Here is a 22795-nt window from a genome sequence, read left to right on the forward strand (position 1 = left end):
CATAAAATAACAATATGTTGTGTTACTACGCAAAAGAAAAACACTACAACAAAAAAGGTACAGTGCCCACTGCAGTACCCTTATGGAAAAATCACATGAATTTCACATGGGCACACATGTGAAGACGTGATTTATTTTTATTTTGGGGGGGAACATAAAATCACACAAGATCACATGAGATCACATCTTCACATGTGTGCACATGTGAAATTCATGTGGTTTTTCTGTAAGGGTCCTCAATATTCTGTTACCTGAAACTCCAGTAAAGAGGTTTGCCTCTCACATAAAAAAGGAGCTCCCTCCCTTTGTTGAGTATCCAAAAAGGCCCACCTTAAACGTGCCTAGCCATAAATACCATTCCTTTGACGTATGTGTGTTTATGTAAATGTTTTTATCTCTAAGGTGGGCTGGGCTGGGCTGGGCTGGGCTGGGTAGGTGATGCACCACTGGAAATCCTTGCCTTACTGTCAAATACTGAGAGTGACAGAGAGAGGAGGAACAGGATTACGAAAGCTGCTGCCACACTGAATGAGACACATTTCTCAACTTTGGTATAAATATTTTGGGCTTTTTGATTGACTAAAATAAGACAAATCTAATAGAAGGCTAAATCAGAGAACGCTATCTTTTTCCTGATTTTGTTTGATTACCTTTTGTTTGGGAACCAGTGGATTTCAGGTCAAGGATTGGAGGTAAGTGATTAGAACGCACATAGCATGCATTCACAGATTCAATACAACGATCATTATGCTGTAAAACAAATGAATGTATTCTCTCTTCGGAAGCATTGTCATGCACTCTCACAATAAGATGAACCCCAACATTGATGAGATGGAAATAAGTTGCTCTGGTAGCTACGTAAAGATTGTATGAAATTTCACTCTAGTGGTATGATTGAGTTCAGAAATGTTCTTGACAATATGTGGGATCTGTACATCATGGCACCTACTGTAAGATTTTTACGGATCCTAAACCCAGTCATCAAGTATGAATGGATTCTATGCATGTGAGTTACTTGGAAGGGAAGTTGGTCTGAAGTGAAACCTAGACTTTTCCGGAATGTGATTGGGGTTATCAGGCAGATCAATGACTGAGATATAACATGTGGCACTACAGTACTGTGGTCAAACTGGTTGGGTGGGTAAGCCACAGGTTAGTGAGTGAGGGACAGCTCGAGACTGACACAGGGAGGATCTCTAGGTGAGGATGTTCAGTTTCCTCTTGGGTCATCCAGGTGACATCATCTATGGTGAGAGGACAGTACGCTCAGGGCAATAAATTGCTCAAATCAAAGCAGTTGGATTCTAAGACTCATTGATGACTGACAATACCAAAGGAGCTACACCCATCATATAAATAACAAAGTTATTTTGACTACACCCTCTGTAACACAGTTCTAAATCATTTATGAATGAGAGGCTCTGTAGTGTCATCATTCTTACAATGATCTTCACCTTTACCAAGTAATTGTTTTCCTCAAATCGGCCTACTCTGCCTCCAGGAAAACCCAGACAGCTATCAAGTAACAGTCACATGATGACAGACGTCTCACAATATCTTATCAATGTAAGTGTTTTTAATATTATTTCAATTGTATCATATCAGAACTTTAAGTGTTATAACCATATAATTAACATACAGACCTATGAAGATGACGTACCATGCTTTCTACGTGTTCCCTTGGGAACGCACCCAAAGTCTATCTCTCCATCTCATCCCAGTCTTCTTTCTTTATTCCACTTCCCTGTGCAGCACCTGGTGACGTTCTCCCTGCAGGATGGGGAGGTGAAGACTGTGGATGAGGCCCAGTCTCGGCTGTCCCTCCTGGCCCGGTCGGAGAAGCTGTGGAGCCAGCAGATGGTTCTGGAGGTCAGCCCTGAGGCCCTCCGACTCAGAGACACACAGAGCCAGGTGGGCTGTGCAGCATGATGTACTACAGTACCCATAATACTTTGCACATCTCCCTACCAATACAGGTGGCATAATATTTATGTAGGGACTGTGGACAAAGGAACAGAGGACTCCAACATGGGGGGTCACAATAAAAAAGTTGCTTTATATGAGGCGCGTGAACAGTAGGACAATGCCTTATTTATTAACAAAGACAAGTTACATTTTGGTTAAGGTTGTACATATGACCTTCATGATGCTACTGATTTAAAAGCACTTTAGTCTTCAGACCTTATTTTCTAATTGACATTAGCTATGGTTATATGAGAGGCGTTGCAGTTCCAGTCATTTGAAATGTTGAATGTATTGTATTCACGCAGGATGAGTTGGAGAAATATCCAGTTTCAGCTATCCATCGCTGTGACGCCATCCTCACTGAGAAACGATTCCCATCCCTTCTTTTACTCGTTTGCCAAAGCGCATCTCAGAAAAAGCCTGACGTTCTCTTCTTCAACTGTGAGACCGTAAGGGTGAGTGCATCTGTATGGGTGTTTTAAGGATTTGTCTAAACACCCATAAAAAAATGTATGATGCTTCAGAAAACTCCTGGGAGATCAGACCAGGAAAAACTCCTGACCCTAGTTACAGATGTAGGATCTTAATTTGAGCCAGTTTGCTACAGCAGGAAAATAATCTTGCAGCAACAGGAAATGTGAATTATTATGTGGATTATAATTCATGGACATTTTTGTAGGGATTGTTAAAAGGGAAAATCAAGTCAGATATTTTATTATTTTTTATAAGATCCTACATCTGTATAACATGCGTTCTTAAACTATATGAGCCTGTCCTGTGATAAACTGATATGGTATGCATTCTGAATGGAAATGAACTGCCACTGTAGTTCAGGTCCAACCGGACAACAGTGATGTCTTTTATTGTTGGTTGTGTTCGCAGGCACAGCAAATTCGTGATGACATCACAAGGGCAGTGTCAGGTTACTTATCGAGGTCCAAGAAGTGCCCAGAGGCCCTCAGGTACTGTGATCATTATTGTCCTTCATGGTGGAGAGAGAGCGAGAGACAGAGAGTGAGAGACAGAGAGCGAGAGAGGGGGACAGAGAGATATTTAAAAGATAATAGATACTTTAAATGAAGTAGAAGTGTCCCACGGCCATGACTGACTTATGGTGTTTATGCTCTTAGAAAAAAAGGCGCTATCTAGAACTTTAAAGGGTTCTTCGGCTATCCCCATAGGAGAACGAGAGAGAGAGAGAGAGAGAGAGAGAGAGAGAGAGAGAGAGAGAGAGAGAGAGAGAGAGAGAGAGAGAGAGAGAGAGGTGGAGTGGAGAGAGTGACCAGCTGAGAACGAGGGAGGACAGACTTGTTTGACTGGTTTCTACATAACTTAAGAAGGTGTGACAGAGAGAACAAGGCCATTGTGGTAGGGAGGAAAGGAGAGAGAGAATGGGGCTGGTTCACTGATGCAGGCCTAAACTCAGAAATACTTTGAAACACACAGTGAAAGGTAATTTAAAGGACACACAGAAAAGGTAAGATATAATTAAGATGCTACCTGGTGTATATTTATGAATTGACGCACTGCATTGAAATTCATACTGTTGCATAGGTATTACTTTGTGTACAGTATGTATGTCTTCGAGGGTTAGCAAACAGACCAATGTCAAACAACGTCTCGACCTACAAATGTGACAAATGTGACAGAACTCTGTCTGTCTAAATCTTTTGTGCCAATTCTGACTAAAGTTGTTGAGGAATACATTTGCTTTGTCATTTTAGCTATAGAAAGTTGTATATGTGCGTTGACGTGTTTATTTTTATTTTTTATTTTTTTAGGGGGTAGATCAGCTTTAATATTTCAGATAGATTGTAACTTTCATCAATGTAATTGTCTGCATCACTTCCAATCCCCCATATATATATATATATATATATATATATATATATATATATATATATATATATATACACACACACACACTACACATAAACATATACACATACATGCACACACATACACACACACACACACATATATATACATACATATATACATACATCCATACACACACACATATCCTTTTTTAAAATTATATTTCCCTTCATTACTTTCCAACCCCACCACCCCTTCCCCAATTGGAGTAAACTAGTGAACAACAACGCTTAGGCCTCTACTTCCAGCCCATACATACTATATACATTTTATGATGTCCATCTGGTTTGCTACTATATGCCATATTTTTCTAACTGTGCTCTTTCACAAAAGCTCTCAACCTATAACCTATATACTTATTATGGACACAGTATGCTTTACATTAGTTATCTTGTTGTTATTAGTTGTTGTTATTAGTCCCATCCTTCAGCTACATTCAACACCTCCCATCTATCTCTTAACACCATCCATATTGGATTTCTATTTGCCATATATTTTTCAACTGTACTGTGATGTTTTACAAAAGATCTGAACCTTTCTATTCTCATTGTTTCTACAGATCGTAAATTGAAAATAAACATTTTTGCTAAAAGTATTATTATATTATTGATCGATTGACTATGACTTTTCAGATCACCCAGTAGTGCTATCTGCAGGGTTAGCTCCAAGTAAATATTGCAATCCTTTAGCCATTCCTGGACCTGTGTCCAAAAACAAGCTACAAATGGACAGTACCAAAACAAATTATCTAATGATTCTGTCTCTTCGCAGCAAAATCTGCAGAGCTGGGAAGATTGTATCCCCCATATAAATAACATTATATTGGTACCAAGAATTGTATATAATCATTTAAATTGAAAAATTCTACGTTTTGAATCCGGCTTCGTTTTGCGTATCAATTCATAAACACTATGCCATGGAATCGGTACGTCAAAAATCTCTTCCCAACTATTTTGCAATCTATATGGGATGGCTGTCAATCCTTTGTTCCTTAAATTAAACTGGTATACTTTTTTATTTATCACAATTTTCTTTAACCAATTATATTCTTTAACGCAAGGCCGACAGACAAGATCCTTACTTTTTCCCCCTTCCACTTTCCTTTTCCATTTTGACGTGTTAGTCACAGTGGGCCTACGTTGACATTGATATGAGAACAAATCTAAGGACCTCTGCTGGTTAAATCTGACATTTTATATTTTAAAACGTTTATTTTCGCAAGATTGGCACAGATCAAGATTGTTTGTGCTTTCATTTCAGTTTATCAGATGATCAGAAAATGACCTATTGTAACCGGATTGTGTACATTTGACTCTATATGTTGATCATTATTTACCAAGGAGATTCAATAAGTTTCATACGCCTTTAGTGAAGGGCGTTTCCCATGGTGTTGAATGAATGGTTGTTATCAGCAACAGTCATGATGACCTAAAACATAGGAACAGCGTTGACATTTTTGCATGAATCATATTCATGATAATGACAGGCCTTTGTTGCAGGTTAGGATATTGACCTTACTGACTAGAGCTTAATTTGTGTTTTTTCAGCTGAATTCCAACCATGAAGTCAAATGAAAAAGTTGCTTTACAAATCTATCCTGGAAGGTAGAAAGGTGCATGATATATTATATGTCCTGATTTCCAAAAAATGTATCTCCTTTTCCTCCAGACTTCCTCCGATAGACCCTGTTCTTCCCCAAAATACCAAAGCAGCGATGATGGACCCCTACGGAATTCCGAGTCCCCCCATTCCACATGCTCCCAACGCCCCGCCTGTCAACCCTCCCCCTTACCCAGGAATCAGAGGTAAGAAGAGAGGAGCCATCTTGTTTGTTTGAGTGCCAATGTTTGTGTATGCTCTGGCAATTTACATATTTGCCATGTCAATTAAATGCTTTGAACCGAATTGTCTAGGAGGGGAAGAGTGGGGAAGAGAGAGGATGAGAGAGAGTGAGGGAGGGAGGGGAGAATGAAGCACCGGTAGAGGTATTTCAACCGGTAATCAACAGTTGAAACAATAACAAAGTGAACTCCCCGCCCCTGTTTCAGTAAAAAGGGATGGGGCTGGAGAAATGTAACCATTCTCAGATTTATAGACAGAGCTATGGATGCAAGGACTGACCCTCCATGATATCAAACTTATAGTTGTAACAATGTTTTGAGGCTATATAGTGTCTGTTTACATTTACTTTGTTTACAAACATTGGAGTAAAACAAGCTTATATTTTGGGTTCTGATGGGGAATGACAGTTGAACTAAGCTCATGAGGCATTTATAAGTTAAATTCTTCAAGAATCAATGAGTACCTATCATACATTTATAATTCCAAAAATGAATGTAGCAACTGCAGATTGTCCCTTTAAGGTAAAAGGTTCTCATGAGGACAGAGGTTGCATTGTGTGTGTTGGGGGAAGGTGTGTTGGTAGTTAGAGTGGGCAGGAATTCTGAATGCAGGAAATTCCAACTAAGGTCATGAATGGAAATGGACGATCTGAATCTCCTTTTATGTCCTCAACAGCGAATGGTGTTAACAACGGGCAACAACCTGATATCTCTTTTCTACGAGCTGAGAGAGAAGTGGTACGTAATAATACTATTATATGCTTTAAAATTCCAATATAATATGTTTTAATCACGATTTTACTGTAGGGTTAACTGTTTTCTCATGCGTGTCTACATTTCAGGGGATCCTTAATCACTGTTTCGATGATATTGAGGTCTTCATGGCAAAACTACAACAGACTGCAGAAGCTGCCACAGTTTTAAGCCAGAGGAAGAAGAAAAATAAGAAAAGTCGCAAGCAAACAGCAGAGGGTAAGAGGGATAAGGAATTTGTTTCTGTTTTGTCTTAAGCAACTATAGGGCTCAACATTAAGAAGGTTCACATGAGCAAGAATAGGTTTGCTGGCCATGTGACCTCCTAAACTGGTTCAACTCAAGATGCCGTTCAAAGCTGAAATAACTGATATTTTTTGGATGTCTTTTTTCTCAAAAATAGAGGACTTGCTTACTGCAAAAGCTCACCCTCCACCTGAAGAAGAATTCATGGACATCTTCCAAAAATTGAAATACTGCTTCAGCCTACTGGTGAGTAAAGGGGACATTGCCATGACTACTCCACATTTCTTTCAAGGTTTCGTTATGTCAACAAAACAGTTTAGATATTGTGTACCCACTCATCATCTTTCTTCCCAGGCTCATCTCAAGTCTTCCATCTCCAACCCCTCCTCAGAAGAGCTGCTCCACCATGTGTTCAAACCTCTAGATATGGTGAGTCAGCGATGATAACCTTTATACCCATTGCTTATGCTCTGGAGGGAGAGAACTATGGCCAATGGTTTCCAACACAGAGGTTACTGGATGAAACCTTTAGATATTTTGAGTGCTGTTCAATATTTGCTCAAGGTAGTGTCCAGTGTGTTATCACAGATTTAAACTTTGGCCACATGAATAAGGCAGTATTCTTTAGCAAAACCATTATAAACCAACTCATAAAGACACAATTTAACCCAAAAGTGTCACATGACTGTGAAGTTAAAGTATTTAAAGTGTAATGGAAGATACGCACAGGAGATATGTTCAGGTGTGCCAGTTTACTCAGAGAGGGTTGGCACAGTGTAAGAACTGCCTGCCTATAAAACGATGCATCACTCCATGACAGAATAGAGGGTGGAATTGGAAAAACGGCCAGCTTAGGTATGTGTATCCTGGCACACCTTCATGGAAACAGGGAGAAACCAAGAGAGGTGTGACGGCTTGCTTATCTGTAGCATACCTGCTGAGAGGGATGGGAGGGTGAAACTGCACATGAGCAATGTTTTCACTATGGTGATATATAAAGACATGTAATAACATTTACATATTGGGTAATACCAGTCAGTGATTGGCAATATATTATAAGGCCTGTTTCCCAGACACAGATTAAGCCTAGTCTTGTATTAAAAAGCGCTCCATTGAAAATGCTTTTTAGTCCAGGACTAGGCTTAATCTGTGTCTGGGAAACAGGCTTTATAATATATTGCCAATCACTGACTGGTATTACCCAATATGTAAATGTTATTACATGTCTTTATATATCACCATAGTGAAAACATTGCTCATGTGCGGTTTCACCCTCCATTAGGCCTAGATTGCCCTTCATAATGAATCTACTGTTGTCAATTTTCCAGTCAATCCATTATTTCCAATGATCCTGATCTAAACTGTGGTCTCTTTACTCTGTGTCCCCAGCTGGTGAGGACTACCGGGGGTCCTGCTCTAGGGGCTTCAGTGACCAGTCCTGCCCTGACCAACTCAGCTGTAACCCTGCTTCAAGACAACCTGTCTGAGGAGGAGAGGCAGCTATGGATGGCTCTGGGGCCCCACTGGACACTCCCACGGTCAGTATTGACAACTACGGAACATTTGATGCCCCCATAGACCTATATGATTGGGGTATTGAGTTTGGCAGTTAGTAGTCTCATGTCATGTGCCAGTGTGCCAGACTCATAAGGCTCTCCTTTGACTCTGAGGCTTTTGGTCTGTGACATTGGAGCAACGTGACATGATGACACAGCATGACATGACAATGTCAATATTTATTCAGCCAGCCGCTGAAATAGTACAGTATTTGTATTGTGGAGAGAGATGACCTAATTCCTTTCTAGGCAATGTCTACACTGGCTATACTATTCGAAATAATATTTGTTTGTTAAAGGTCAAAGGTCAGAAATGTCTCTCTCTAATCTCTCTCTCTCTTCCTCTCTCCTCTCAGTTCCCAGCTCAAAGGCCCAGTGGCCCCGTACACACCTGTGTTCCTGGACGGGTGGAAGCCAGAGGCCTCCAGGGCAGACAGGCAGGTTTGGGAGGATCCAGTCGAGTCACAACACAAACATGAAGCCCTGAGGGAAAAACTAGAAGTATGGAATATGAGAGATGTACACCTATGTACAGTACCAGTCAAAAGTTTGGACACACCTACTCATTCAAGGGTTTTTCTTTATTTTCACTATTTTTTACATTGTAGAATAATAGTGAAGACATCAACACTATGAAATAACACATTTGGAATCATGTAGTAACCAAAAAAGTGTTAAACAAATCAAAATATATTTTATATTTGAGATTCTTCAAAGTAGCCACCCTTTGCCTTGATGACAGCTTTGCAGACTCTTGGCATTTTCTCAACCAGCTTCACTTGGAATGCTTTTCCAACAGTCTTGAAGGAGTTCCCACATATGCTGATCACTTGTTGGCTGCTTTTCCTTCACTCTGCGGTCCAACTCATCCCAAACCATCTCAATTGGGTTGAGGTCGGGGGATTGTGGAGGACAGGTCATCTGATGCAGCACTCCATCACGCTCCTTCTTGGTAAAATAGACCTTACACAGCCTGGAGGTGTGTTGGGTCATTGTGCTGAAAAATAAATGATAGACCCGCAAAGCCCAAACCAGATGGGATTCTTGTTATTGGTGTCCTTCAGTAGTGGTTTCTTTGCAGCAATTCGACCATGAAAGCCTGATTCACACAGTCCCCTCTGAACAGTTGATGTTGAGATGTGTCTGTTACTTGAACTCTGTGAAGCATTTATTTGGGCTGCAATTACTGAGGCTGGTAACTCTAATGAACTTATCCTCTGCAGCAGAGGTAACTCTGGGTCTTCCATTCCTGTGGCGGTCCTCATGAGAGCCAGTTTCATCATAACGCTTGATGGTTTTTGCGACTGCACTTGAAGAAACGTTCAAAGTTCTTGAAATGTTCCGTATTGTCTGACCTTTATGTCTTAAAGTAATGATGGACTGTCATTTATCTTTGCTTATTTGAGCTGTTCTTGCCATAATATGGACTTGGTCTTTTACCAAATAGGGCTATCTTCAGCGTGTCCGAACTTTTGACTGGTAGTGTACATCATGTACATTGAGGAGTTGACAAAGTGTGTGACGTCATATGAATGTGCTCTGTACTGTCCTGACCTCTTCCTGCCCCCCCCTCTCTCTCGTTCTCTCTCTCTCTCTCTCTCTCTCTCTCTCTCTCTCTCTCTCTCTCTCTCTCTCTAATTCAGTTGCAGCCTACTCAGCCAGTTGGACCTCCAGTCACCCCTATGAGCAATGAAATGTACGTTTTCAAATCACGTTTGGATAAAAAAAATTAAAAAAATGTATTGTTTTGCAGTAGAATCAATCATACACTCCTTTCTTCTCAGGGATAGCAGTGTCCTACCCCCAGAGGGAGAGAGGATGTACACCTGCAGCTATGACTTTGTGGCCCGCAACAACAGTGAGCTGTCAGTACAACAGGGAGATACACTGGAGGTAAACATTTGAAAAGTCATTAAGTGACATTAAGTATTATTACACAACATAAATATTCAGGAACATTCTTGAACAACACACGCCTGGTAGCTAGTCTCTGTGCAACGGTTCTAGGACTTTCCTCTCTTTTAATGGTAAGACACATGGTTGGTACCGATGTAGGATCTTAATTTGAGTCAGTTTGCTTGAGCAGGAAAATAATCCTGCAGCAACAGGAAATTATTATGTTGATTATAATTAATGGGAGAAAAAAAATCAGAAGCCTTTTTAAACCTCAAATACACTAGAAGTGTTTGATCTCCTGCAACAGGGTGATCAAATTAAGATCCTAAATCTGTAAATGAGAAAATCCGGTACACAGTCCGGTAATATTGGTGATACTGTACAAAATCCAGTTCTAAAACATTTATCCTCAATCAAGCATTAGTAACGCCTGAGTTTAAAAACCTAGGAAATAAATATTGACACATAGCACAGGTACACTTTGTCCTTGCCAGATTCTAGGCATACTGTACATACATACTGGTTGTTACCTTGGCAACAGCTATCACTTCTAGAGATAGGAAATGGTGAGTTGTGTAATACTACACGATTAAATCTATCACTTGTTTTATTCTTCCTTAATTATTCTCTGTATAAACATAGGCTCCTCTCCTTTACCGTGTCAGGTGGTGGAGTCGTCCAAACGCTGGTGGAAGTGTCGTAATCGCTTCGACGAGGTGGGCTTTGTCCCATTCAACATCCTGGAGCCAGTGGCTCACAGAGACAGCCCTGTCAACATGAGACAACCTAAGGTAACACACACACACAACACCCATTCTTTTACCCACACCCAGATACTGGTACTGATATTCCATATCAGTGTTTTCAATGTTGTTCCCTCTCTCTTTCCTTTCCCCTCTGCTGTCCAGCCTCCAGTCTCACCTGGCCTGACCAAGACTCACATTCCTCCGAGCCCTCCAGCCTTTAACTCTAGCTCCTTGACTCCTAGCCCCTCAGCGCAACACCGCCCTCGCCCACAATCATACAACCAATACAGCCAACACATTCCAGCCGGAGACGACACAGACAAAGGTATCACACTATACTGAGAGGATTTACAGCATATTTCTGCACTGTGTGCGTGTGTCTTTGTCTGTGTGTGTCAGAGGAGAGACTCAGGCACTACACAGAGATGCTCTCGGTCTTTGCTCTGCTGTGTGAATGTATGTTTGTGTCTGTGTCCATGCGCAATTGTGTGTGAAGGAGGCTCCAGAGAAGGGGGAAGTGGTTGTCTGTTTGCACTGTGTGAATTACATAAAAACAGGAGAGAAGTGCTTTCAGCTCTTGTATTTTTATTTTTTTACATTTGAGTCATTTAGCAGACACTCTTATCTAGAGCAACTAGGGTTAAATGCCTTGCTCAAGGGCACATCAACAGATTTTTCACCTAGTCGGCTCAGGGATTCGAACCTGCAACCTTTCGGTTACGCTCTTAACCGCTAGGCTACCTGCCTTATGACAGGAAAGTCTTCTGACTGCTCTGTTTTAGCAAGATAAGCCAGACAAAGATAGACATAGATAACACTTTAACACGTTGTAAAAACTCTCTCTCTCCTCAGTCATGATGGTGAATGACGAGCTGCTCCAGAGACTGACCAATGGGAAGGCCAACCTGAACAAGCCCCTGGTCATCCATCGCTCGTCTGACACCTTGGTCCCCCTGGACTACCACTCACCCCCCGAAGAGGTGGAGCAGTGGCTCAGGGGGAAGGGCTTCAGTGAGACGTGAGTTTGACGTGACCCCCACCAACCACAAACTCCATACTGATCACATTCCAATCAGGAACCTATTCTGCATCACATTCCAATCAGGGACCTATTCTGCATCACATTCCAATCAGGGACCTATTCTGCATCACATTCCAATCAGGGACCTATTCTGGTCATGGGTACTCCTCATGTATAGCGGACTTATAGTAACTCCAAGATTTAGGTACTGCTTATGTATTTCTTACTAATCTGTTCAAAGGCATTTGACGCAATATACATTTTACATTTACATTTTTTGTCATTTAGCAGACGCTCTTATCCAGAGCGACTTACAGGAGCAATTAGGGTTAAGTGCCTTGCTCAAGGGCACATCGACGGATTTTTCACCTAGTCGGCTCGGGGATTATATACAGATATGTATTTAATTTCTAACGAATCAATTGTAATTGGTTGAACCTGAAATAGTCCTCAAGACCGGGACTGAGTAACCCTGTGACTAAGTAGATCTGTCTAGTTAATACACAGAGATGACTCAGTTGTTCATGGATGATTGAATGGGATAGGTAAATGAAGGGTAAAGTCAGAGGCAGGTGACTGACTACCTGTGTGTGTCTCCCATCTTAGGACGGTGACATTACTGGGAAAGCTGACAGGAGCCCTGCTCTTCTCTCTGAACAAGGAGGACCTACGACAAGTCCTACCAGACGAGGGCGCCAGAGTGTACAGCCAGCTCACTGTGCAGAAAACACTGTTGGAGGTACTGATCTGCCTATTGTGTGTTAATACACGTGGGAATTATTTTAGTAGGCAACCTATGATGATTGCAGTGTTCCTCAGGATTATTTTACACATAAAACTAATACAAAATAATATATTTCCCAACAGTTTACTCCAGTTGCACGCAGTTTTAAATTCATAATTTCCCTGTTGTGTCGTCTTTCCATGTTTTGAACTCATTTGGAATTATGTTCTCTCAGGACGCCCGGAAGACCACAGAGCTGGAGGCAGTGATGGAAAAACAGAAGATGAAGATGGATCTGAAACTGGAGAGTAGCACACTATAAGACCCACGTTTCAGGCATCGTGTCACTCGCCCAAAAGGAAAAGACTCCAGCTAAATGAGAAAAATGCGCGCACACTGGCTTGATTCTATCTAACAAACAGTCGAACGCTGTCGGATGAAACATTATGCAAATATTCATTTTATGTCATTGGTTGCACTTCAAGCCAGACTGTACAGTCTTGAATCAAGGCTTTGCCTTTTGCTGCAAATGCTTGCTTCAGTTAAACTTTCTAGGATAAATTGTCCTCTTTTAAGCCAACCATAATCTTTGCTGTATTCTAGAATATTCTCTCCTTTCTATGTTGACTTTGAATCATTTGTGCATTGTACCAACTACACCTGCTATTTGCAGACTAACTTAATGTATACTGTATCTACTTGTCTTATTGATGTCTGTAATTTATACACTCACACAAGATACTAGAAGATAAATGATTTTATTTGAAAAGAACATAAGCTTTACACTTAGGCCCTGAGGAAAGATCTCAGGTAAATAGATTAATACAATTCTGGGATTTTTATTCAGGCTTCAGACAAAATCATCTTCTAGCAAAATAATACTAACAGACCTGACCAATACTACAGCTGGCACACATTAGGAAAAGCAACGCATTCCTTTATATGTGTTTGCATCCAATTTCAAGTGACTGACATGCATGAACCAACATTTTTTGAAAATGTACAAACGGCAGATTGGAAAGTAAAATGGACATAGGTACTTAGGATATTGTTCCCAGCACCAAGTGTCATTGGCCAAAACCAGGGTAACGTAGCTGACTACCTGGGTAACGTAGCTGACTTCTAGGGTCATATACAGTAAGCCTGGAATGGTCATTCTCAATCCAAAACAGCATTTCCTACTCGATCCATTGGAGAGACATGCAAAGTCCATGTCTACTACACACAAATGCAGACTTCACCGCTTCACATGACATGAATACTGTACTTGGAACACACTTTTAAAATTCTATGAAAAAAAAGACTCGCCACCATTTGTGAACACAAAGGACAATAAAATCTAAAGCATAAGAAACCCTGTCCGTATTAGTCTAGGCCAGAGCTATAGAAGCAGAGGGTATTTCACAAGCTGACAGAAATGAGCTCACTAATGTTCACAACTGACCAAATTTCTTATTGTATTTTCAAATGTCCTGATCCAGTCAAACACAACAACAATATGTCTTAGTTGATCAATCTTTGGTCAGATATGTGCAGAACAGATTCTATGCTTACTGGTATGGTAAATATTTTTTGCAACTTTAAGTGGCAAATGGCTGCGACCAGCAATGTGAAACAGCCTCTAGGAAGGGAAGAAGGCCTTGCAGAGAGAAGCCAATCCAAGGCAATATGCCGAGTCGTGTTCATTAGGGCACTAATTGAAAACCTTTCGCTACGTTTTTACAGGAAAGTAAAAATGTGCTTTTCTTATTGGACGAATCCAGATGACCCCTCCCTGTTTGTCCGGTTTCTTCCGTTTGGTGCCTAATGAACACAACCCAGGACAGTACGCAGGAGGTAGGATTAAGCAGTGTCTTAATCGCACAGCAATCCTGACAGTTAAAAAATAACAGTATCAAAACACAGAAACGCTCTATTCTTTAAGTTTATGGTTCATTCAATGGTCATTCATTTATTATTTCTATAGCTACTGACTCCCACTTAAAATGTATATTTAGGATCATTTTATAGAATATATATATATAATCATATGTATTGCAATCAACAGCCATCACTAAAAACATACACTGCCAGGACTTTGTGCACCCCCACAACTATCATCCCCCACACCCTTATCCCAGGATATATTTGAATGCTAGAAAAATTATAGATATTCAAATATACCCACATGTACATATTACTTCAACTACCTCAACTAGCCGGTGCCCCCGCACATTGACTCTGCACCGGTACCCCCCTGTATATATAGCCTCCCTACTGAATATTTTATTTTACTTCTGCTCTTTTTTCTCAACACTTTTTTGTTGTTGTTTTATTTTACTTTTTTATTAAAAATAAATGCACTGTTGGTTAAGGGCTGTAAGTAAGCATTTCACTGTAATGTCTGCACCTGTTGTATTCGGCGCATGTGGCCAATAAAATTTGATTTGATATATCCTGGGATAAGGGTGTGGGGGATGATAGTTGTGGGGGTGCACAAAGTCCTGGCAATGTATGTTTTTAGTGATGGCTGTTGATTGCAATACATATCATCATTATATATATATATATATATATATATAATGATATGTGTATATAATGATATGTATATATATAATGATATATATATATATATATATATATACACACATACATACACAAACACATCATATATATGTATATATGCGCAATATACAATATGTACACACACACCTTTATGGTCATATAAGCTCTATTTATTTGGGACACAGTGGGTTGGCTGGAATATCTGTCAAAGCAAAACGTCTCTGGACATTGCTGTTAAGGAAATGGAGGGAGGATTCATACAAGGAGAGAGTCCTTATAGATCTATGGACAGGTATGAAAGAGAGACAAAAGGAGGTTGTGTTTTGAGGATGGCTGGACAGCGAGAGTCCTCAGAGGTCCCCGGTGTGTCTGTCCTCCGCCCGGCGGGAGTCTGTCCTCCCATTCTGATCCCTGCTGTCCTGCCGCCGCTCGGAGGATCCCCTCTTCCTGCTTCGCTCCCGTGAACGGTCTCTGGATGAGCGCTCTCGATCCCTGGATGACCTGGAACCATTCCACACGGTCTTGTTACACATACATCCAATGTGTATTTATTATGAGAAGTGGTTTTATGATTGTGTTTGAGTAATGTGTGTTTGTTCTCCTACTTGTGTCTGGTGCTGGGCTCGTGGCTGTGGCGGCGGCCCTTGCTGCAGGATCGGGAGCGGCGGCGTCTCCTCCTCTCCCGGTCCCTGGAGCGCGAGCGGGAGGAACGCCGCCTCTCCCGAGACGAGGAACGGGAACGCCGTCTCCTACGGTCGCGAGAGCGGGACCTGCAGCACAGACCCAGAGAAGTCCTATATACAGTAATAAACGATGATATCGTGTATCTAATATAATTCATATGGCAGCAGATGGCCGGGGGCCCATACTAACCTTCTATGTTCCCTGCTCCGTTCCCTGCTCCGTGATTTGGTCCTATAAAATGACAGACAAAACAATGAAGATACCTCTATGAAAATATCTCCATTTGCCTCCACATACAGTACATAAATCGATTATTTTTCCCAAGAAGTGCTGCCATCACCACCAACATGTTTATAAATCATGTGCCTACATCAATTAAATTATTTCTGAAAAGTTAAGTCCTGTACCCACCTCTTCTTCACCCCCCCCTCCTTCTCCCTCTCTTCTCTCCTCTTCAGACGATCCTGGTTCCTCTTCTCCTGCTTGTCAAGGACGGTTTTCTGATTTGAAAAATTAATAAATTCTAATGTCAAAAAGTCCTTGCGGCAAAATTCAAAGGAATCCCAAAAGATAGACGTTTGCAGTGCTTTAATCCCAAACAATGTCCCTGCATAATCCTCAAAACGGGAAATCAGTCCAAGATCTCTCATCTTGCCAGGTGTACTAAGCAACCTATGTGGTCTGAGGTGGTTCAGAGCATACCTTCAGGGCTTCCAGTTTCTCCCTGATCTGGATGAAGCCCAGGTGCAGCTTCCCGCCAAAGTGGTCGGCTAGGCGACGGTCATTGTCGTGGAGACCCAGGTAGGCAGAGCACACCTCGCAGACACGGAGTTTCTGCTGCTGGAAACTGGAGGCAGGCATGGAGTTTCTGTACTCCTCCTGAGAAGCAGAAAACAGAAGATATGGAAAAAGAGAATGAGTCAGGATAGGAAAGAATGGGGTCGAGTTCAGTATGGTGAAAATGAAGTGAAACCGGATGGTTCCACTTAAACTTGTCCAATAAGAACATAATTTTACATTGCAAAATGTTTTTGCTAAGGTGTGCCCTGCTGAACACGACCCAGGTTTATAGTTAGGGCTAGTTTGATGGAATAGACGTGTTGCGAGGAAAACAACCCCTCCTCCTCACCTCAGCATCCCTCTTCCTGCTGCGGACCTTCTCCACTTCCTGTAGGACCAACTGGGCCTCGTCCACGTTCCCCTCTGCTCCCAGCTGCTCTGCCTTGGCCAGGAGCTTCCCGATCTCCTCGTTCAGCTCGTGGACAGTCTCTGCCTGGAGAATCACACACAACATCATACATCAGTCTGGATCAGAACGTTTCCGACAACATGTCGTCCTTCCACTCCACAACAAGGTTCATCTTGCTCTCTCACCTTCGCAGCCACCTCCGCACTGATCTCATCTTGGGTCTCGACCAGTCGTTTCTTGGCCAACTCTGTTCTACGGTCACAATCAGCAATGAAAGACTCCAGGTGATCCACAGCCTATAGTCAACCACAGAAAAGTCAACTCCATACAAGTCAATGGAACACGAACTGCTGCACAGGTAAAATGAACAACACTGAACAAAAATATAAAACGCAACATGTATTGGCCCCATGTTTCATGAGCTGAAATAGAAGATCGCAGAAATATTCCACACGCACAAAAAGCGTATTTCTCTCAAATTTGGTGCACGAATTCATTTGCATCCCTGTTAGTGAGCATTTCTCCTTTGCCAAGATAATCCATCCAACTGACAGGTGTGGCATATCAAGAAGCTGATTAAACAGCATTACCCAGGTGCACCTTTTGCTGGGGACAATTAAAGGCAAGTGAAATGTGCAGTTTTGTCCCACAACACAATGCCATAGATGTCTCAAGTTTTGAGGGAGCATGCAATTGGCATGCTGACTGCAGGAATGTCCACCAGAGCTGTTGCCATAGAATTTAATGTTCAATTCTCTACCATAAGCCGCCTCCAACGTCGTTTAAGATAATTTGGCAGTACGTCCAACCGGCCTCACAACCGCAGACCACGTGTATGGCGTTGTGAGGGCGTGCAGTTTGCTGATGTCAATGTTGTGAACAGAGTGCCCCATGGTGGTGATGGGGTTATGGTATGGGCAAGCATAAGCTACGGACAACACAATTGCATTTTAATCGATGGCAATTTGAATGCACAGAGATACCGTGAAGAGATTCTGAGGCCCATTGTTGCGCCATTCATCCGTCACCATCATCTCATGTTTCAGCATGATAATGCACTGCCCAATATCTGTACACAATTCCTGGAAGCTGTAAATGTCCCAGTTATTTGATGGCCTACATACTCACCAGAGCATGTTTGGGATGCTCTGGATCGACTTGTATGACAGCGTATTCCAGTTCCCAACAATATCCAGCAACTTTGCACAGCCATTGAAGAGGAGTGGGACAATATTCCACAGGCCACAATCAACAGCCTGATCAACTCCATGCAAAGGATATGTGTCGCGCTGCATGAGGTAAATGCAACCAAATACTAACTGGTTTTCTGATCTACGCCCCTACCTTTAAGGTATCTGTGACCAACAGATGCATATCTGTATTCCCAGTCATATGACATCCATAGATTAGGGCCTAATTAATTTATTTCAATTGACTGATTTCCTTATATGAACTGTAACTCAGTAAAATCTTTGGAATTGTTGCATGTTGCGTTTAGATCTTTGTTCAGTATAGAAGAAGAAAAACTTACTCTGCACGGAAGGGATCAATTAAGATGCATTTAATTGAACTGACTGTGGACATCACTTACGTCAAGCTCAAAGAAGAGTTCTCTCTCCTTGGAGGCGATTTCATAGTCGGCCCGGAGCGCCAGGTCATGGGTCTTCGTACATTCTCCCAGATCCATACGCTGTCGATGAAGTCGAAATCAATTAGTCAAGACACAGCCATAGTTCCTACATAGTCTGCAGTGAACTACTTTAGAAAGTAGTTAACAGTCACTGCACTAAATATTCAGAATAGATCAACCAATATTACTGACTAGACTTTAACTGCTGATTCAATCAATCATATTAGGGTAACAAATGGTTTCTGGCAAAACGCGACAATGGAAGGAGAGAGTGCTTAGTCTGCTTACAGTTCCAGAGAGGATGTCGTGGGGACAGCAGTTCAGGAGATGGCTTTTGCAGACCCGCTCGTCAGTGAACTTGACCCTCTGCCGCGTCTCATCCCCTGAAACATGCAAAATCAACAGTCAGAAAGACCTCACATAGCTACTAATCCACTAGAGCGAGGTATGCAATACTTTATACCCATATTAGGGTAAAGGGGCATAGATTTGACAATTTCTACAACTGCATCTTGGGATTCTCTTTATTTGGGTGAAATTAACATAGATATATTGAGCTAGAAAGCATCAACTGACAGAATGTGTGCCTTTGGACAGTATTCAACGACATCCACTTTGTCTTAAGATGTCCAAAAACGTGGCTTTGTAAAAACGCTTTTACCTGTTTAAAGCTGAAACTTAGGTCATCTTAAACCTAACCCAGGTTCACCAGTCAGTGTTTTATCTGGTAAACAATGGGGCCTGCATTGGGACCAGAGTGGTGTGTCCCTTATGGCTTGTTGTATTTTCTGCTGTGACCTAGAGGCTTACCTTACCAGAGCCTCGATACTATTTTAATAATATGGTTGTGCTAAGACAGACTTGCCACTCTCGTCATTGCATTCTGAAAGCACCTGTTCAATTAAAGAATATAGGCCTATAGAAAATCAACAGCCAAATGGTAGTAAGCCTACTGTATGGGCGTTTTTAATGATTGACAGTGACAGGCTCATGAGGCTCCCTTGGTCTCATGACATTGCCACTCAGCTTAACTGGGCTGTGTCACTGCAACAGCTGTTACCGTGTCAGCTAGATCTCCTAATTTCAACAAAATGAGACCATTTAAAATAGATTTAGGCCTAGCATATAGTCGGCGCCGACCAAGTCCCTGACACAAATGGAACATTGAAAAGAAAACCAAGAAAAATACGTTAGTTTTATACACACTGCGAGCTGCAACATACTGTACCCATCTGCAATCTCCAAGACCTCAGCTGCAGAATTTTAAACCCGCTGTAGAAAAGTATAAATGGGAACTGTTTTCTTGCCCAAACCTGTAGTAGGGAAGTGTGGAATGATACACAAGTCAGATTGTAAAAGATCTGTGCAAAGCTTTTCGATGGCTAATATTGTCTCTGCTTGACAATAAACGTGGCTTTCAACGCAGCCAGGCAACGTCTTAATTCAAGCTGCATTTACTGCTTCCAAATTGTAATTCAAAGTGTCATTGAAGATTTTAATATCCATTGTTGTGATGCTAAAAAAAGTACAACTTCCGGAAAGCAAACAATTGTTTGGATTATTATTATTCATAACAGCTTTAAAAATCATGTGTGACTCACGGCTCGATGAACATGAGGCTTTTCTGCAACTCCTTTGCAGATTGATGTAGGCTGGCAAAGATACACTGAACCTTTATGAATAAAATAAAGGGGCCACAATTGTTCACTTTGTATGCAACATACGTACGGGAAGAATTTGTATTCATCTCAACACACACACAAACTCACTCGACACAAACTCACTTTGGTAGGCTGATTAAGGCCAAAAAAGAACCATGGACTGAAGTCAGTTTATCAGACTTTACATGTCACCATTGTATACATGACATCCTTACTAAATGGCAGCTGTTATGTTTTCAATGTTTGTATCCTTGTAGCCCAATTTGACACCTTTATTAATGTTGTCATTTATTAATTAGCCGGGTCTTATAGCATTCTATAGAGACAGCTTGCCCAACCCATTGCTGTACCTGTTTTGGACAGTATCCGTCATCGGTATACGTTGTTTGTGTCGCAGGAGGGTGACCAAGAAAGTATTAAATACAATTGATTGATGCTACCCACACCCCCGCCAAACTAATTCAAAGATGGATTCCTGAGCGGTGCACTTGCATGGCACACCCTCACCTCTAGACAGGTAAATACAGACTGTCTGTAATAATAACACTTCCTGTCACGAGCACTAGCACAACAAAATGGGCACGGTGCAGCCACCCACATGGATCAACAAAACGGTCTTGTTCGACATTGCAGCCGACAGTGCAAGCGACTGCCGACTGACCTACAAATCACCTTGCATCATAAATAACGACTCATTATTATTTGTAGATCAGTCCGTCGGTCACAATTTACCCATGATACATCAAGGTTGACGCTCTCGAACACGGCCAGCAACATTAATGGGTATCGCAGCCGCTGCAGAGGTTGGCAGCACCGTGACCATTTTGTTGGGCTAGTGCTCGTGACAGGAAGTGGTATGATTGCAGACAGTCTGTTTACCTGTCTAGAAGCAAGAGAGTGAATCCATCTTTGAATTAGATTGGAGGGGGTGGGGGTAGCATCAAACAATTGGATTTAATACTTTCTTGGGCACTGCTCGGTGATGCAAACGACGATGTTTCCATCAGAACCGTCTACCAATTACGGATACTGTCCAACACGGGACACGTGCTGCTAAATACAGGTACAGCAACGGGTCGGGTGCATATCTCGCAAGCTGTTGCTATAGAATGCCCTAAGACAGAGGGCTACTGTTAAAATAACTGTACTTACTGTATATGTGAAGGCAAGCTTCGTAGGGCTAGTATCCTTGTAGCTAGATACGTCATTTACTATGGAAGTGGTGCTTGTACAAATGCTACACAATACTAGATACTGTGCACTGTATGACTAACTGTTTTAACCTCCTGTCAATGACTTGCAGACTCTCCAGATATCCTTACTGACTATTTAGTATTTACAAGGTAGGCTAGCTTTGTTATCCTAAATACTGTATGTAGGCCTTGCTAAATATAATTAACTTCAGGGTTGGGGTCAATTCCGTTTCAATTCCAGTCAATTCAGAAAGTAAACCAAATTATAATTCTAAATGTTTCTAATTGAAAAGCATTTAAGAGAATTGGAATGGAATTGCAGTGTACTTCCTGAATTTAAATGGAATTGACCCCAACCCTGGCTAGCCATGTACCTCACTGAACAACATAAGAACGTGAATGTGTGTAGTAAAAATACATCCGATTGAAATTGATTAGCTTTACCATGAGTTTTATCCCCGCTTTTTCAGGGACCACTTGAAAACTCAGGGTCCCGCAGTGGGGCGTCTAGTTGATCATTACTGATCTAGCCAGCTGGTCTATCAACAATGAATGCCGGAGTGGACGTCATTAGCTATGGATACAAACATTAAATCGCGAAACAACAACTAGGCCGGGGCCAAATCATGATTGAGCTGCTTTATGTTACACAGGTGTCCTCTTGTACGCCATTCATTCAAGGTATGTCCAACTGAAACACGCCATAAAACTAGTTAGCTAGATAGCCAACTAGCTAGCTAGTAGGCTAAGTGCAAGCCACTGGCTCAGACATATTAGGCTCCGTTTAGACAGGCAGACAAATTCTGTTTTTTTCCACTAATTGGTATTTTTACCAATCAGATCAGCTCTGAAAACGATCTGATGTGAAAAGATCTGATGTGATTGTAAAAAGACGAATTAGTGGAAAAAATATCAGAATTGGCCTGCCTGTGTAAACGCAGCCTTAGAAAAGTATCTCTGACTAGCTCCATCTTTTAGCTAACAAGCTAGCCGCCGCCGCCGTTTTGCTACTCACCATCCCTCGCTGTCCCCATTAGTTGATCGAGCAAAGCTCTCATTTGAGCTTGGGCCGACATTGTTGTGGGTTAATTCTTCAAAGCTTAACACAAAACAGACGAGTATCCTATATTATTAATGCAATATGTTTATTCTTTGGACAGGCTTCTTCAACGATCTCGCCAGCCCCTGCTTTCTCAGTTAAGGAAATTACGACACTTCCTCTATGCTAGAATTGGCCAATTGGAGTGGCTTGGTAACTAACCACTCAC

The 22795-nt window shown here is 41.7% G+C and overlaps 2 protein-coding genes across 4 annotated transcripts; one reads left to right on the forward strand and one right to left on the reverse strand.

Annotated features, from left to right (window-relative positions):
• The first annotated feature begins 499 nt into the window (after nt 1–499).
• On the forward strand, nt 500–13502 carry LOC121567783 (epidermal growth factor receptor kinase substrate 8-like protein 1). Its single transcript, XM_041878061.2, has 19 exons — nt 500–692; nt 1502–1566; nt 1753–1911; nt 2271–2420; nt 2848–2927; nt 5512–5648; nt 6361–6422; nt 6527–6656; nt 6841–6929; nt 7038–7112; nt 8073–8221; nt 8596–8740; nt 9883–9935; nt 10024–10132; nt 10801–10926; nt 11044–11206; nt 11734–11899; nt 12509–12641; nt 12862–13502. Exons 2-19 carry the CDS (start codon nt 1534–1536, stop codon nt 12946–12948), a joined length of 2046 nt encoding a protein of 681 aa, XP_041733995.1. The 5' UTR covers nt 500–692; nt 1502–1533; the 3' UTR covers nt 12949–13502.
• A 1767-nt stretch (nt 13503–15269) lies between these two features.
• LOC121567788 (putative RNA-binding protein Luc7-like 1) lies at nt 15270–22727 on the reverse strand. 3 transcript variants are annotated; one of them, XM_041878076.1, is made up of 10 exons: nt 22543–22727; nt 18962–19056; nt 18635–18733; nt 17229–17339; nt 16984–17127; nt 16557–16733; nt 16266–16354; nt 16044–16085; nt 15776–15940; nt 15270–15671 (listed from the first exon to the last, which is right to left on the reverse strand). In XM_041878076.1, exons 1-10 carry the CDS (start codon nt 22601–22603, stop codon nt 15521–15523), a joined length of 1134 nt encoding a protein of 377 aa, XP_041734010.1. In that variant the 5' UTR covers nt 22604–22727; the 3' UTR covers nt 15270–15520. The 3 variants fall into 3 exon arrangements, with proteins under 3 accessions (XP_041734010.1, XP_041734016.1, XP_041734024.1); XM_041878082.2 differs by having other exon boundaries at nt 18962–20345; nt 22543–22570; XM_041878090.2 differs by lacking the exon at nt 22543–22727 and adding an exon at nt 20275–21167 and having other exon boundaries at nt 18962–19986.
• Between the last annotated feature and the right edge of the window lie 68 nt (nt 22728–22795).

The sequence above is a fragment of the Coregonus clupeaformis genome, chromosome 1 (assembly GCF_020615455.1).
Source record: "Coregonus clupeaformis isolate EN_2021a chromosome 1, ASM2061545v1, whole genome shotgun sequence".
NCBI lineage: Eukaryota > Metazoa > Chordata > Actinopteri > Salmoniformes > Salmonidae > Coregonus > Coregonus clupeaformis.